The 18,389-nt window shown below is 30.4% G+C and overlaps 2 protein-coding genes and 1 pseudogene across 3 annotated transcripts; 1 reads left to right on the top strand and 2 right to left on the bottom strand.

The window, feature by feature from the left end:
- Positions 1-334: 334 nt before the first annotated feature.
- Positions 335-2,799, bottom strand: LOC113857660 (polyubiquitin-like). 2 transcript variants are annotated; one of them, XM_027489763.1, is made up of 3 exons: positions 2,724-2,799; positions 1,724-2,359; positions 860-1,495 (listed from the first exon to the last, which is right to left on the bottom strand). In XM_027489763.1, exons 2-3 carry the CDS (start codon positions 2,357-2,359, stop codon positions 1,214-1,216), a joined length of 918 nt encoding a protein of 305 aa, XP_027345564.1. In that variant the 5' UTR covers positions 2,724-2,799; the 3' UTR covers positions 860-1,213. The 2 variants fall into 2 exon arrangements, with proteins under 2 accessions (XP_027345563.1, XP_027345564.1); XM_027489762.1 differs by having other exon boundaries at positions 335-2,359.
- Positions 2,800-8,194: 5,395 nt separating this feature from the next.
- Positions 8,195-11,854, top strand: LOC113859653 (long-chain-alcohol oxidase FAO1-like). The gene is made up of 3 exons (XM_027492369.1): positions 8,195-8,428; positions 9,670-9,942; positions 10,106-11,854. The coding sequence occupies exons 1-3, from the start codon at positions 8,195-8,197 to the stop codon at positions 11,852-11,854; spliced, it is 2,256 nt and encodes a 751-aa protein (XP_027348170.1).
- Positions 11,855-15,283: 3,429 nt separating this feature from the next.
- Positions 15,284-18,210, bottom strand: LOC113859652 (annotated as a pseudogene).
- Positions 18,211-18,389: the final 179 nt, after the last annotated feature.

Here is an 18,389-nt window from a genome sequence, read left to right as displayed (position 1 = left end):
GCGTCCTGAATATCTAGGTGCCGGGAGTAATATCATCATTGTGTCTAGAGATGTTCATATCTCAAAAAATAATGGAGTGAATGAAATTTACAATGTTCAATTCCTGAGTACAGATAAAGCTCATCAATTGTTTCGCAAAAGAGCTTTTAAATCCAATGATCTTGAGAAAATTGACGCGTCAAGCACTAGAGTATGCCAATGGCCTCCCATTAGGCAGTAAAGTATTAAGTACGTTATTGTTTGATAGAGAAATCGATCTGAGTGGAAAGTGCATTGGCTAGATTGAAAGAAAATCCAAGCAAAGATGTGATGGATGCGCTGCTAATAAGTTTTGATGGACTAGAGGAAATGGAAAAATAAATATTTATAGATATTGCTTGTTTCTTTTCTAGCTACATTGGGGAGAAAGCAACGAAATTGTTAGATCATGATGGATTTTTTTCCTGAAATTGTTATGGGTTATGATTGGCAAATCACTTATTAACAATTTGTATGGGTGGATTTTAGTGCATGACTTGTTAAGAGAGTTGGGAAGGAGCATTGTCCGAGGAAAATTACCAAAGGAGCCAAGAAAGTGGAGCATGATGTGGGGCTATGAGGATCTCTATAATGTCACGAAAGAAAATACGGTAAATATGTTTTTCAATATGTTTAGGCTTTGTTACCGCCATTCTCATCCTCCTTACATAATTGTGTGATATATTTGACCAAATTAGACATCATTTTCTTTCATAGAAGTTTGTTCACATCTTCTTCTTGTCCTTTCTGTTGTGTGTCGATCTGTTATGTATTGATTGGAAACTGATACTACACAAGATTTCCGCAGTATATGTATGAACCCTTTATAACTAAAAAAATTATCACTATAAATATGTACCTAACAACAACGTTTTGGTGGTAAGTAAACATGCTAAGCTAGCCACAATAGCAGTAGCCTTTCTCTTCAAAATAGATCAAGTATTGCAATGTAAGTTAAATTTGCAAAGCTGTAAACGAAGAAACATATAACACGGCACAAAAGCGCAGACAATCAAATGTTACTGAGTACAGGGTTCACAACACATTTTTCACAAATATTAAGAGCTGGTTCTTGCACCAAATTTTAAACCATAACAATTACTACTGAACATGGGTAGCAACCAGTAGCTAAAGACTAGGTAAGGATTAACCAACACAAGAACCATAGACACATGACAGGCATAAAGAGACAAGCTTAGAAGCCACCACGAAGGCGAAGAACAAGATGGAGGGTCGATTCCTTCTGAATATTGTAATCTGCCAAAGTACGACCCTCTTCCAATTGCTTGCCAGCAAAAATAAGTCGCTGCTGGTCTGGGGGAATACCCTCCTTATCCTGAATCTTTGCTTTCACATTATCAATTGTATCAGAGCTTTCCACCTCCAAAGTGATAGTCTTCCCTGTCAGTGTCTTCACGAATATTTGCATGCCACCTCGAAGCCGCAAAACCAAATGCAAAGTGGATTCCTTCTGGATGTTATAATCAGCAAGGGTACGCCCATCTTCCAGCTGCTTTCCAGCAAAGATAAGCCTCTGCTGATCCGGTGGGATGCCCTCTTTGTCTTGAATTTTCGCCTTCACATTATCAATTGTATCAGAACTTTCAACCTCCAAAGTTATGGTCTTCCCAGTCAAAGTCTTAACAAAAATCTGCATGCCCCCACGAAGACGCAGAACCAAATGCAGAGTGGATTCCTTTTGAATGTTATAATCAGCGAGGGTTCTTCCATCTTCAAGCTGCTTCCCGGCAAATATAAGCCTTTGCTGATCCGGGGGAATTCCTTCCTTGTCCTGAATCTTGGCTTTCACATTATCGATGGTATCTGATGATTCCACTTCCAAAGTTATGGTCTTTCCAGTCAAAGTCTTCACAAAAATTTGCATGCCACCTCTCAGACGAAGCACCAAGTGAAGGGTCGATTCCTTCTGAATATTGTAATCAGCTAGGGTCCTTCCATCCTCAAGTTGCTTCCCAGCAAAGATCAGCCTCTGCTGATCTGGAGGGATACCCTCCTTGTCCTGTATCTTGGCCTTAACATTATCAATGGTATCAGACGATTCAACCTCGAGAGTGATTGTTTTCCCTGTCAATGTCTTAACAAAGATTTGCATGCCACCCCTGAGGCGAAGCACAAGGTGTAGAGTGGACTCCTTTTGGATGTTATAATCAGCAAGGGTGCGACCATCCTCAAGTTGTTTACCAGCAAAGATAAGCCTTTGTTGATCAGGTGGGATCCCTTCCTTGTCTTGGATCTTAGCTTTCACGTTGTCAATGGTATCTGAACTCTCCACCTCAAGGGTTATGGTCTTACCGGTCAAGGTTTTTACAAATATCTGCATCTGTTCAAATCAAAGACTTATTATAATCATACACATACATCTTTGAGCAACAGAAATTACATCACAAACCCTAATACACCAAAACAGTAATTAAATCAAACCCGGATTTAAAAAGTAGCGAATTTATTCGCACCAGTTTTTTTTTTTTTTTTTGTTCATACAACAAACCAATCGCCGAATCAGAAAAACCAGTAAATTTGAATCACCAACACCAAAATCGATCAACAGCGATTAACATAGTTCACAAAAATTGAAAGATCGAAACACAAACGTGACCAACACAATAAATCTAAACCAAAACGTTAAGCAAAACATAATCAAGCTATCGTATTAAAAAAGAGGAGAAAGAGAGAGCTAGAGATACCTTGAGAAGAACGTTTGAAGAATCAGAAACAGCAAAGTTATGGATCTGTGATTATGAATGGGCAATTGCTTTGTATGAATTTGGGGAGAGGTAGGTCGAATTTATAGCTTGGTTGCCGACCTAATTACGAAAATATCCACGGATGACGAATTAAAATGTGCCACGACGTGTACGGTGATGGTCACCTACACGTCAAAATTAGTATCTTTTCCGCAATCTAGAAGATTCTATTTCCTGTTTTTCTGTTTGTGAATGCTTGCAGCCTAAATTAACTTATATAATTAGATGCTATGCTAAAATAAAATAAAATTAGCTTGTTATTTGAAATATAAATTCCTGAAATATTGTAATATACTAGATATCTTGTTTTGTTGGATGCTACATGAATTTTGCTTTATTTTACCCATGTGTAGGCATGAATATACTTTATAATATGTGAATATAAAGGCAGATAATAACTAAGCTTTCAAATTTGTTATCTTTATAGTCTATGGTTTTGTGAACGAAACAATGCAAAAAAGCATACTATGTGAACAAGCCCAAATGAAATACTTTTCATGATTTTCATCACACTCTTTTATGGCATGAGCTTTTAATTAACAAATAATTTTATCGACTCAAATAAATCGTTTTACACAATTAAATACCACTTTTGTGTCAATTGCTTCAAGAACATGTGTAAACCTTCCTTATGGTAGCTCACTTTATCAACTACGCGTGTGCATCAATGGAAAATGGGCTACTACTCTATTTTCCTAAATGTTTCAATTGTATTAATTTCTTCTAAAAATTGATTTTTCATATATAAAATCACTTTAAAAATTAAATCATATATTATAAAAATTGATTTTATATATATATATTATAAAATTACTTATAGAATGTACAAATTTATGTATCATGTATACATAGAGTCCAAGTGACCCATATAGCTCAGAATGGTAAATTGTTGGGCTCTACTCAACCCATTCATCTCCCATATGTTAAGGTTTGTAATATTACAAAAAGTGGGCCCAATAAATCAAAACGATATATGACAAAATGAATGAAATCACTTTTCAGTCCATAAAAGAAATTTCCAATTGTTGACCAAAAAAAGGGGAATTCCCAGTTTTTTAATTTGAATGTGAAACAACTGCTAGGTATAACATTTTTATGATTTTTATTACAGGTGTAGATATGAAGCTGGGTGAAAAAATTTCAGTTTAATTTAAGAAACATATTTATTCTTTTTTATTTTTTAATTATAAAATGTATTTTTTTTACTTTATTTTTTATTTTTTAAATATTTTTACACTAAATAATAAAAAATCATTTACAGAAATTTTATAACTAAAAAAATTAAAATAAAAATACTTTTCAAGCCAAACAGGTCTTACTTTATTGTCAACGATATTTTCGTCGTTACATGCAACAGCTAAGCATTATTGGAAAAAACTGTGCAATTATTAATTTATTGCTGGTGACATATCCTTCAATAACAACAATAGGATCATTTCCGAACGTGTCATTAACTATTTTTAACTAATATAAAGGCTACGTTGTTTATTTTATAGGATTTCGGTCAACTTGGATAAAAGAATGTGAGAAAAAATAGAATAAAAAGTTAATTTTTTTATAAGTTCTTTATTTAACTTCTCTAAATTTTAAGAAAAAAATATATTTTTTATTTATAAAAAATTATATATTTTTTATTTATAAAAAATTATATATTTTTTATTTATAAAAAATTATATATTTTTTATACTAACTTTTTTCTCTCACAAAGTTTTTTCTGAATATTTTAGTCTTTGTTTTTCTTTTTGGTATAAATATCTTTTATCATGTTTTTAAAATGTATTTAAAACTTGGATTTTCAAGAGGAAGCAAGAAAAAATATATTTTTTAAATTAAGATAGTTACATGATAAATTAAAAACAAACAAAATTTTAAGATATTAAATTTATGTTAATTTATTTTATTTTTTATTTAAAATATTAATTTAACAATATTTATCATTATTTACCACATTTTATATCTTTTAAAAGCCTCAAAATATTAATCATTTTAATACCTTTGTTATCTTAAAATTCCCTTTCCTGTCTTGATTTTTAACTGCAACTTTCACATAAATTTCTCTATTTTTAATAAATTTTATATTTTCTTCCTATAACTATTTATATTTTTCTTACTTATTTACACTATGTACACCTCTTAGAGTTTTTCTCTATGAATTAGTAATTTTTATTTTAAAACTTTATTTAAATTAAAAATACATATAGCATTAACAAGCTACCTTTTAGTTAGTATAAAAATATTTAAATTTAAAATGTAAATGAAAAGAAGTTAAGATATGTTTGTTTAAAGAGACAATAAACCAAGAAGTAAAGTTAATATTATTAGAAAATAAACTCTAATTTAGTATAAAAATAAATTAAAATATTTTCATCACCTAACTCCAAATAATTGTGTCCAATAACTTCACCAGTATATTATTTATGGAGCATTTGATGATAATGATTTGAATATTTTCCCTCTTACATAATGTGTTACAATGGTAGGTTTTATCAATGGGACAAGTTAACAAAGCAGAGCCCCAATTCTTATCTAATGCATATGGGTAGGTTTATCAAAGGGACACCTTTAACATTGTCATATTTATAGCTGTTGAAGCAGATTTAAGTGGTAGGGCACAGAGCTTTCAATAGTTGAGAGCTTTTGGGAAAAGTCACAGTCATTCTAAGGCATTAGCACTGTAAATATGCCAAGACAAATTACAAGCTTAGAGCTTCCATTTAACCTAGCTTAGATTAAGTTAAATTTATTTATTAAATATAAATGTTAATCAGTGCTTTAAAGATATTGATTAAAAATTTTAAAATAAAAATATTATTAATATATTTTTATCATATTTTAATGTATTATATGTGTTACAAAAAATGTCAAATCTTATTTTACTAAGTGAGGTCAACAACATGAATTATATGATGTTGGTTTTGGTTAAAAATTAATTTTTTTTATAAATAATATTTATTATTAAATTATTTTAATAAATTTTTAAAAAAATTATTTATTTTTTATTAAACTAATAATCATATCATCTACTCAATTTGTTGGTGCATAACTTTTTAGAAATTAGATAACTTTTTTATTATATATTATTTTAATATTTTTACGTATACAATTACTTTTTATTTTATCTTTTTTCGTATGATTAACTCTTTGATCTTAATGTTTTCAATTTTATTACATTCATTTTTTTATTCTTTTAAAATCTAATATTTACTGTTATATAAAATAATTTATCATATTATAAGTATAATAAAGAAATTAACTTGATAAGTGTAGTCATATATAATTTTTAATTTTTTTTTACTCTAACTACTTAGTTTGTATTTTGTAGGTAATATTTTAATTAATTTCTGTATTACTATGTAAAATTGATTTTAAATACTAAATTTTGAGACAAATAGTATAATATCATCATCTTTAAATTTTTTTGGAAATAATTTAAATTAAAAATGCATTTAAGTCTGAATATTAATATATCATGTCAAATTAAATATATTTTCTTTATTTTAATTTTTTTAAAAATTAACTTTTAAGATTTAAATTTGATACATTATATTAATAAAAGTGATGTAATTCAGTTCAAATAATTTATTTTGTATAAATTTTTCTATAACTTTAAAAGTATATCTCTTTAATTTATTTATATATAACAAAAAAATTTATTATTTTACTTTATTGATTCAATTTAATTAAATCCACAAATGAGTTTGGTTCCTCTTGTTAGCTGCCATTATTATCTACTACTTCCTTAGGAAAATATTCAAATTTGAGTCTTATTAAATACAGCCGTATTAAATACTGAAAATAATTGTCATTTATAGTGATTTTATTCAGTTTAAATTTGAATCTTATATGTAGTTACATTAAATATTTAAAAAATAAATTTTATCATTCATTATAATTTTATTTGTCTCAAATAAAATTATTTTTTATGAAAAATAGTTATGATCTTGACATAATATATATATTAAAGATAAAAACAGATATAGGTTAAGATAGATTTTGATTAAATTGACTCACCAGCATGGTTGAGGATTTGAAGTTAAGTTTGGTGTTGATTCGAGTTAATTTAATTTCACTTTTAAAAATAATATATAATTTAATTTAGTTTAAATGTAAATAAAAACTAAATCAAATTAATATTTTGCAATTCATGAGAAAGAAAGGTTATATCATATAAATGATAAAAAAGAAACTCATTCTTATGCAGCCATGGCAATAACATTATTCACTAAGAGATACACACACATACGATGTGCCATCGTTGTAGTTGTTGCATTATGGTCATTAGAAAATTAGTTTTGCCAACTAACTTCGAACCCCAAGTCAAAATAGGCGACTTTGTGGATTCCACGTATTTACTGTAATTAGTCATTAAAAAAAATTAGGTAATTTTTAAAAGGGATTCAATTTTAGAATAAATGTTTTAGCTGTTTAATGTTCTTAAAAAGCATTAGATACTTCAAAAAGAGTTTTATTTGTCCACGGAGGATACATGTAGTTCAGAAAAAAAAATTATTAAATATATTTTTTATAATTTTGAGATTATAAATATTTTTAACTTACTAACACTTCCAATTCGAAGTAATTGTTTAAATGAAATTTAATGTATGCTCGAGAGGACACACAAAAAATATATTACAAGATGTTATAAGGTCTAATAGATTAATAATATTAAATCTTATAATTTTTAATAAAAATTATTATTTATTAATTTCAAATCATGTGTTTCTAAATATACATTAAAAATTTATTGAGAAATAATTAATTATTATTTTTGTAAACTTCTATTAAAGATTTTCCTCGTAGACATTGTTAAAAATTGAAGAAAATAAAAAAAAATATTTATTAAATTCAAATTATTAATCATTTTATAAAATAATAAATAGTTATTCAAAAATATTAAATATTCTTTACCAAAAAGAGTATTCATTAATTAATAAATGTCCATATGTTCAGGTTTGGCAGGTCGCAAAAGTTAGTTACATACGGCATTCTATTCTACAGAAACATTGAAAGTTTATAAGAGTGACACTCCTTTTACCCCATGCCCCACAATCCCAATAATCTTTATTGTAATTTTTGTTGTGCATGATTTGTTGCGATACAAAGAAATAAATAAAAATAAAATGAAAAGTAATCGATTGCACAAGTGTATGAATCTTATTATTGAAATATAAATACCGTTAAAGCAAAGAATAAACAATAACATTGTGATCAATTACATGTCCTTTTCTATCATTTTCTTTCCCTTCCACCTCCCCACAATTATTTTCACAAAAACAGATAGTACTCTCTTGCATATTCTACTTCTATATATAGCCATCTATTCATAGACGTAGTGCACTAAGCCTTACCATACCTTTAGTTTTTGCATCAGTCAAGGCAACCATATTAAATTGGTGATCACCTAGATAGAGATGAGAAGGGAGTGCCATCCATTGTTAAGGGGAGGGAGAAGGGATAACAAATATAAACATGGGTTTTCTGAAGCTGAGATGGAGTCACTAGCTAGCATATGTGAGGTTGTGTTGCCTCCTTTGCCAAAGGATACTCTTAAGATCATAAAGGAAGACCAAGCTGATGAAGAGCCTAACAAGTTTGTGCAATCCTTCTGGAACATTTCTGCTTCTGGCTATCCAATTCCACATGAGGTATACACATATGTGTACTAGTATATTATATATTTTTCTTCTTAATTGCTTCTATGCTTTATATTTTTCCCTCTCTTTCTCTTCTGGGCTGCAAGAAATTCCTATATGCAAGGTATAACAGCTGGAAGGTACAAGTTGGACTCATGTAGGCTCCATGTACTTACATATATATCATACAATTTAACTATTTGAACAGTTAAAAATTGACAATGATATTATATATAATTATTTTTATCTTTAATTTACGTGTCTTGCTTTTATACTCACATTTCAAAAATTTAATACAAGACACAAGATTTAGCTGTTCCATTTGTTGTCAACAAAACAATTTCCTATCACAAATAATGGCTGTTGTGCATTTTGTTCTTGTGTGTGTACCTACATGATCACATAAATATGAGAATTAAGGTAGTTTCAGATAAGATATGGAAGAAGGTAATTGCGAAATCGAAACTCATTATCTTACTCCTTTTGTGAGATTTGGAAAACATGTAACGAAAAAGAAGAATTCATACATGTAATTGTACGCTACAAATCAATAAATGTGACCCCTAATTCACCTAATATCATTTCAGTAATTTACACAATAAAAGTTAGCATTATAAGTTAACACATATTAATGAGGTAAAAAATTAATCTTGATTGAAGATCAAAAAGCACCTATGAAACTACACTTAAGTGTTTTTCGACAGTCTTCTAACAGCATGACTTATTTCATGGAAAGATGACATTCTTATTTTCATGCAATACGGGAGTAAAATAATAGAATGAGTTCATATCCGAATTATATACTAGTACATTCACTTTTGATTCAATTTAGTATAATATGATATTAATCTACTAAAATGTGAGGATGAATCTTTAACTTATCTTCTGCACTATTAGTGCTTACGATTGTTTTGCTATGTTTTATGAATTGAAATTCTTTTCATCTTAGCGGGAGAGACTGAAACATTTGCCTACACTTTTGCCTGCTCAGATAAGAAATTTCCTATGTTACTATGTTATCCTAAAGGTAACACAATTTGGTATATTGGTTGAACTATATGCATGGATTCATTTTATTCTGTATAATTTCAACTAGTTTTAATTATTTTTATTTGCAAGCATTAGAGAGGCTTGCTTGATCTTTAAGCGGAACTTGAACAATGTAATGTTTATAAAATTAGTTGAATAATCTTTTGTCTACACTCTTCATATCTCATATTTCATATATCATGTTTTATTTTCAATGGTAACAGGTTGCCGAGATATTAGTGAAGAGGGGGTTAATAGAAGCAGTAATACTGATTAGAGTGGTTTTATGGCTGCTAGCAACAAGGCTGGGCACTTTGTTGTTTTGTGGTCTGCTCTGTCTTGGTGGGAAATGGCCCTTTATCAACAACTTCTCAAACATATCTTTGGAGAAAAGAGAAAAGGTTGTGCAAAGGTGGCTGAAGCATAGGTTCCTCACACCTATTAGACTGGCGTTTGCTTACATCAAAGTCTTGTGCCTCTTTGTTTTTTTCTCTTGGGTATTCTTCAAACTTGGTCTAAAGTTCTCTACTAATTACCTTTGTTACATTTGATTTACTTGGCATCTCAATATAATGAATTAATATTAAAAATATTATTTATCAAGCCAAATTTCTTTTTAAAAAAAGAAAGTTTTATAACTTTTTTTTGAAATGTTTGCAGGTTGATGAAAATGGTGAAAACCCAGCATGGAAAGCCATTGGATATGAGGTATCAGCTGAGGAGAAATTGACCAACGCCTCCAACACTAGGCCTCTTGAAAAGGGGATTATAGAAACCATGCATGAATCTGACTCAACAATTCTAGAATCTCTTGCTAAGAAAGGCCTCAGTGTTACACTGGACACCAAAAGCAATATCCTCAAAGTGAAATGTGATGCACTAGTTGTTGGGTCAGGTTGTGGTGGTGGTGTTGCAGCTGCTGTTCTTTCAAGTGCTGGCCACAAGGTGGTTGTTCTTGAGAAAGGCAACTATTTTGTTCCTAAGGATTATTCATCTCTAGAAGGGCCTTCCATGGATCAATTATATGAAACTGGAGGGATCCTTGCTTCTGTGGACTCTAGAATACTGGTTTTGGCGGGATCAACTGTGGGTGGTGGTTCTGCTGTTAATTGGTCTGCTTGCATTAGAACACCACACAAAGTACTGAAAGAGTGGTCTGAAGAGCACAAGCTTTCCTTCTTTTCAAGCCAAGAATATCTCTCTGCAATGGAAACTGTGTGTGAGAGGATTGGTGTCACAGATAATTGTACACAAGAGGGGTTCCAAAATCAAGTACTGAGAAAAGGGTGTCAAAATCTTGGCCTTAAAGTTGACTATGTGCCAAGAAATTCATCAGGGAATCATTACTGTGGCTCATGTGGTTATGGTTGTCCAAAAGGAGAGAAACAAGGGACTCAGGCTACATGGCTTGTAGATGCTGTTGACAAAGGTGCTGTAATAATAACAGGATGCAAAGCTGAGAGGTTCTTGTTGGAAAGAAACAGAAGTGGAAATGGCAGAAAGGAGAAATGCTTGGGAGTGATGGCAAAAGCATTAACCAGCAGGGTCACAATAAAGCTGCAAATTGAGGCCAAAGTGACTATTTCTGCTGGTGGGGCACTTTTAACACCCCCTTTGATGATCTCTAGTGGATTAAAGAATAAGAACATTGGAAGGAACCTTCACCTCCATCCTGTCCTAATGACATGGGGATACTTCCCAGAATCAAATTCAGAACTCAAAGGTAAAGTCTACGAGGGAGGCATAATCACTTCAGTCCATAAAGTACCATCAACAGACCCAAAATCTGATTCAAGAGCCATAATTGAAACCCCTTTGCTAGGACCAGCATCCTTTGCTTCACTATGTCCTTGGGAATCTGGACTAGACTTCAAAGAAAGAATGCTAAATTACCCAAGAACTTCACATTTGATCACAATAATAAGAGACATGGCTTGTGGACAGGTAACAACTGAAGGAAGGATCAACTACAAATTGAATGCAATTGACAAAGAGAATATGAAGGCTGGCTTGAAGCAAGCATTGAGGATTCTAATAGCTGCAGGAGCAGTTGAAGTAGGCACACACAGAAGTGATGGTCAGAGAATTAAGTGTAGTGGAATTAGTGAAAATGAAGTGCAAGAGTTCTTAGATACTGTGGATCCAATGGAGGGAGCACTTTCACCAGGTAAGAATTGGAACATATATTGTTCTGCACATCAAATGGGAAGTTGCAGAATGGGTATCAATGAAAAACAAGGTGCAGTTGATGAAAATGGAGAAACATGGGAGGCTGAAGGCTTATTTGTTTGTGATGCAAGTGTGCTTCCAACAGCTGTTGGTGTCAATCCCATGATCACAATCCAAGCAACTGCATATTGTATCTCAAATAGAATATTAGATTATCTTGGAAGGGATCAAATGTCATAAGTTCCTTGATTTTTCTTCATCATTTGAAGCATGCAACATGAGTTTGATTATCAAATTCTGAGTGTTTGAAATTATGTTAAAATGGTTATGGATTCATATTTTATTTATACACAATTATTAGTTATAATTTATGTTCTACATCTGTGCTTATAATATTTTATAACTTTTCCAAACACACGTGTATATTTTAATATCATAAGAATTTAGAATATTATACACCATCGCGAATGAAATTTATTTGAGGTGCTGATAGTTGTACATCACTTTTCATTGCATCAATGTAACAGTTGGGTAAGAGTTGATGTGGCTGGGCATGGATCCTCCAAATAAACCAAGGCATGTGTATGATTTTAATGTGAATAAGAAATGCGAAATTATCATTTTTTATTAAATTAAAATATATTGCACAACTATTATTAAATTTAATAGATTTTATAAAAGTTTAAAGGAATAAATATTTTTATTTTTAATAACTAACTTATTATATTAAATAGGATTAAATTAAAGAAATAATTTTTAAAATTAAGAAATATATTAAAAAAATTAAAAACTCAATACAGAACAAGAGTATTTTCATTCACAATAATTTGTTTCAAAGTTGATAGTATCTTTAAGGTCTCACGTATGTCCCAACATTAATACTATAAGAATATATTTTACAGTGAGTTATCACTATTCACTATTATTTGGAAAGAAAGATAGTTAATTGATTTAAGTAGCTGTAAAGAAGCAATAGTTTCAATCGAAGTTGATAAAAGATAATTTTAATAAAAATTTTAAAAGTAGAGGTTCTGATAAGGATTTAGAAAGTGTGAATATCAATTATAAAACGAAGATAGAAGAATTTTTATACACGATCAAATAGATTTTCAAAATTTGCGTTGCATTTAAAATACTTGAGTGTTAATGATTAGTAATTTTTTTTAAATAAATTTGATAATGTCTATCAAAATTAGACCTTAAGAAATAACTCATTATAGGCCAAGCATGCAACTTTGAGGAGTTTACAGTCTTTTTCTGTGTCTATTAATACACACTTTGAATTTGAATAACACATCAAATGTTTGCGACTACTTCGCTAAAAAGTGATTAAAGAAAATGCATTCTCTATTTACTTTTTCATTAAACTTTTGTATTTCTTTTCAAATTCTTAATGTTATTACTTCTATATATGTATCCCTTTTTTTAAGTCTTTTTTTATTTTTGTTCTCTTCTTCATCGTCATCGTCATCGTCTTACCATGTATAGAACCTTAGAGAAAATTAATACTAATTCTCAGTTTGTTCTTAGAGTTTGATTCCAAACAATACTGTTAAAAAATTTTAAATATATTTTTATTTTTATAAAATTACCGAAATTTACTTTTATCATTAAAAAATTGTTTGACTCTCTACTTAATTTAAACATGTAGTATTTGTATTTATTATATATAATATTGAAAGAGACAAGGAGTCTTGACACGTTTACATTATAAAATGTTTTTTTTCACAGTATTTATTCCGTGGCGTCACCAAAGTTTTTCAAAAAAATAAAGTAATCTATATTATTCATTTAAAAAATAGACTAAATTTTTTAGTTTGTATTATTTAAAAGTAGATTGACGTGTTAACAGGTCAGTCTACTAAATATTTAAAAAAATTAATTATTTAAAAATAGATTGACATGTTAAAAAAAACATATCAATAAGTTAATAAATTAATCTACTTAAAATTAATAAAAAATAGGTAAAATAATTATTTTCGTTATTTAACTTTAGGGTTCATCCTCTAATTTATTTTTAGTTTATTTTAATTATTTAATTTTTAAAAAATTTTAAACAGCTCTTTTTTCGTTAAATATCTTAATTTGTTAGAAAATTTTGTCATTTTATGTTATTTGTATTATATGTTACTGTTTATAGTCTTCTTTTTCAGATCTTTGATATAATTTTTGGTAGTTTTTATTCTCCCTTCTCCTTTTTATTTTTATCTTCTTATACTCAAATCTCCATCTTCTTGGCACTAATACCAAACACCCACCCTAAAACTCAAATCATAAATAACTTTAGGTTCATCCTCTAACTTATTTTTAGTTCATTTTAATCCTGCAACTTTTAAAAAAAATTTAAATAGCTCTTTTTTGGTTAAACACCCTAATTTGTTAGAAAATTTTGTTATTTTATGCTATGTGTATTATATGTTACTATTTATAGTCTTCTTTTTCAGATCTCTAATGTAGTTTTTGGTAGCTTTCATTCTTCTTTTTTCCTTTCATTTTCATCTTCTTATACTCAAATCTTCATCTTTTTGGCACTAATACCAAACACACATCCCAAATCTCAAATCATAAATAACTTAACTTTTTAAATACCCATTTTCTATCTTCGGTAGATCTGAATATACACATGTTTTCATTTTTTATTTTATTGATTTTTCATACTACCTTGACCTCACAAACCTTTATTAACAAGAATGTTGTGTTCCGGAAGCTTAAAACATCATTTAAAAATAAACACAGACCGCCGAAGATAGAAAATGAGTATTTAAAAAGTTGAGTTATTTATGGTTTGAGATTTGAGAATGAATACTTGGTGTTAGTGGCAAAAAGATAAAATTTTATTTATAAGAAGATTAAAATGAAAGAGAGAAAGACGAAAAAAAAATGCCAAAAACTATATCTAAAAAAGATAATGAATAATAACACACAATACACGTGGTATAAAAAGATAAAACTTTATTACTGAGTTAAGATGTTTAATTGAAAGGGACCTGTTTAAAAAAATTTTAAAAATTAAAGGATTAAAATGAACAAAAAAAAAGTTAGAGAACAAAAATAAATTTTATCCTAAAATTAAGGGACGAAAATAGTAATTTTATTTTAAAAAATCAAAAATAATAAAAATATTTTATATTAATAAATTAATATTCAATTAATAAAAATTTAATTTAAAATTTTTAAATTAATACTTATTTTTTAAATTGAAAATGTCATCGATATGCACGCATCACTTTTTTTGCTCTAATGTTTTGTTTAATTAGAATTGACATTGATATACGGATCCAGTGCAGTTGACGCAGGAACTGCACGTGCAGTTCTTCATTCGCTGAAGCCATTTTGACACGGCTTAAGCGAATTTGACAATTTTCGCTTAAGCCCGTATAGGCTAGCTTAAGCGAACGAAGGCTTAAGCCAATACCACAAGTATGGAGCGACACATTGAACTAAAGCGAATGGGTGATGCGCTTGAGCTAAAATATACTCGCTTAAGCGAAAAATAACAGAGAGGATTACAAAATGGCTTAAGCGTGCTTGATTTAGCTTAAGCTAATGAGTTGTGGGCTTAAGCGCATATTTATAAGGCTTAAGCGCGTATATGATGGGCTTCAGCGAAACCTTAATGGCTTAAGCCTAAAAAAACAGAGAGCACACCTCCCAGGATTACACATTCGCTTAAGCCTTCATGGCTTGGCTTAAGCGGAGAAACCAATAGCTTAAGCGGATATGCTTTAGCTTAAGCTAAAATTGCATAAAAAGAATGCAGAAAGAATACTCTTTTGGACTGATAAACTGGCTTAAGCTATAACATATTGGCTTAAGCGAACCAATACCAGCTTAAGCGAGAACTATGTAGCTTAAGCAAAATTTGTGGGCTTAAGCAATTATTGGGGGGCTTAAGCGAAAATGCAGGAAAATTGAAAAACAGCAGCTTAAATTGACAGACATGGATATACTATTTCTGAAAACAAAATACATTTGTCCTTTACATAATTGTTTTTGGCAAAAGAAAATAAAATGATTAAGATACAACAACTTTTAATTATTAATCAAGGATTGAACAAGTTGTGTCATCCAAAGGGTCCTAAAAAAAAAACATAAATCCATCAAACAAAATTATACAACGATGAACTAAAGCACTAAATTTTCATTTTGAAATTTAATGAACTTACGGTCAATAATGTAGTGAAATTGAATTGATTGTTCAAAGTTTGAGGAGGATGATAAGATGGAGGTGCTGAACAATGTATATCACAAGGTTCAGAAGGAGGACTGAGTTGATATTCCTAAAATATTTATCAAATAAACACCATATGGTTAGTAAGGAATCAAAATTGAAAGTAATGCATTAGCAAATTGATTGATATATGTACCTTAGCATGTTGGTTTTGTAATTGACCTCTCGTTATCCTATTTCTTTTCCTTTTTCCTTGTAGTTCAACCCAACTTTTGAATCGTTTATATGTATTCCTCTTTAAGCTTGGTCGGTGCTTGAAACCTTTTGGGATTGTACCATCATTGATCATCGACTTAGATGCATGATTGTCAGTGTCACTGTCAACATGTTGTGTTTGTAATCGAAGGTGTGAGATTTGACGACACACAACATTTAAACATTCATCCACTAATGTCGAGTATTCCTCTGAACTAGATACCTCTGATGCAAGTCTAATCATTTTAGAAGCAAGTTGTCTGTATCGTTGTGTGGTAGCAACTTTTGGATCCCCCTCAATCTCTCTTCGTATGAAATTGTTTATAATGCCGGAACGACCTTCCTTTGTCCATCTCTTAAGGATATATTTTTCAAGAATAGCCTTGACATCATTTGCTTCAAATACCTTCAATGCATGGGAACAAAGCATACCAAATGTTTCAAATTTTTTACAGGTGCAAGAAATTGATTTTGAGACATTATCAAATGATACTCTGCATGATTTCTCTTGATTGACTGTAGTGATGACATATTCAAATATAGGAGGAGATTCAATCCTCTCTGAAATGCAACATGCTAAGAATGAAGTAAATTCTTGTTGGAAAAGGGTGAATATAGGATAAGTGTAAATTTTTCCCATTTGTATCAAGATGGGAGACATCTCATATCTCAACATTGGTAGCTTATGTCGGGACTCATACTCACAAATTAGTTCATTGTAACGCTTCGCTTCAACTATACGTTCAAAACTTTGGAAGAATTGTTTAATGCTAACACCAGTTTCATAGAAGCTTTGAAATCAGAATTTAAACTTTCAGAGAGTTGAGTACTCCGCATCCCTAGGGTGACAACTTCTTTCATATAACATGATGCCCATTTTTCTTTTATGGCATAAAGTGAGTTTATCCAATTATTGTCATGGACATTGTACTCTTGAACAATCTTGGTCCAAGCTTTCTCAAAGTCAGTGAAGGTATCAAAGTCATACATGCATTTTTTGAAGTCTCTTAAAAAATGACTCCCACCCTTCATCAAATTACCAAGGTGTTTGATCCCATTTTGCATTAAATGCCACGTGCACAAAGAATGATGTGTCTCTGACATGACTTCTACAAGGGCCTTAGCCATGGCTTGATCTTGGTCAGTAAACATCGTTATAGGTTTTTTGTGATTATGTGCTTCTAAAAATGTTTCAAACAACCATTTAAACGAATAAGCCGTTTCATCATATAACAAAGTTGTACCATAAATGATGGTGGTTCTATAATGGTTAAAACCTGTGAACAAGGCAAGAGGTCTATTTGCACGATTAGTGCAATATGTAGTGTCCAAAGAAACTACATCACCAAAATATGCATAATCTAAAATCATCTTCGCGTCAGCCAAAATACATTTGTAATTTGTTCATCACAATATATCTGATATGCATGAAAAAATGAAGGACAATCTAACAACTGTTGCTGAAAATATTCCATCACACAATCAACTTCTTCATAAACCATACTTCTTTGTCTTCTTTCCTTCAAGTAATTCTCTGCATCCAACCGAGTATATCCGATATTGCATCTATTGCCTACAAGTGTGCTTTGGAGTTGAAATGAGGATTTTTGTTGCAAACCAGATTCTTGAGCCATTTCAATCTCATAAGCTTGAACTTCACTTATCTTACGATGAGAAGCAAGCATGTGAGTTGTCTCCTCAAGTTGTAAGGGATGATTATGATCTTCTACAAACTCATGAATTATAAACTTCTCATTCTTCCCCAAAGATACTGCAATTCTGGTAGAACAATCTGTTCTTGTCTCAGCTCTATGTTTAGCAACTTGACAATTTTGTTTCTTCCCTTTTTGAAGACCTTCTTTACAACAAACGTATCTGCAAGAATTAATAGCACCATCTTCCTTTTTCTTATTAAAATACTGCTTTCTAACTCCAAATCCGATCCTCCTACCATATTCAGTCCAAAAATTCCATGCTTGTTCTACATTATCAAACTCTAATCCAACTTTGGCTTCCAGTCCACAATGTTTTTAGTTATGTCTTCTACCAAAAACATAAACAAAAAATCCCATGTTAAACATCTCACATTATGGAAAATTAGGATATAGCAAATGCAAAAGACGTAAATGTTAAAATGAAAAAAGATACCTGACAATGGAGATGGTTCCATGGTTATCAATGCCAATGAAGCTCCAAGTTAGTATATGTTGAATGTAACTTGTTTTGTTTAAGTCTCTGATTTGTACCAAGCATGTATATTTTTAAGAGAGAGCAATTTAGGGGTTAAATGAAGCTTTTCTTCAAGCTTACGCCACACAAATGAAAGATTCGCGCCAAAACGACGCTTTT

The sequence above is a fragment of the Abrus precatorius genome, unplaced genomic scaffold (genome assembly GCF_003935025.1).
Source record: "Abrus precatorius isolate BTA unplaced genomic scaffold, Abrus_2018 Scaffold2, whole genome shotgun sequence".
Taxonomy (NCBI): Eukaryota; Viridiplantae; Streptophyta; class Magnoliopsida; order Fabales; family Fabaceae; genus Abrus; species Abrus precatorius.
The sequence above is the reverse complement of the archived record's forward strand: the minus strand, read 5'-3'. Positions and strand labels throughout refer to the sequence as shown.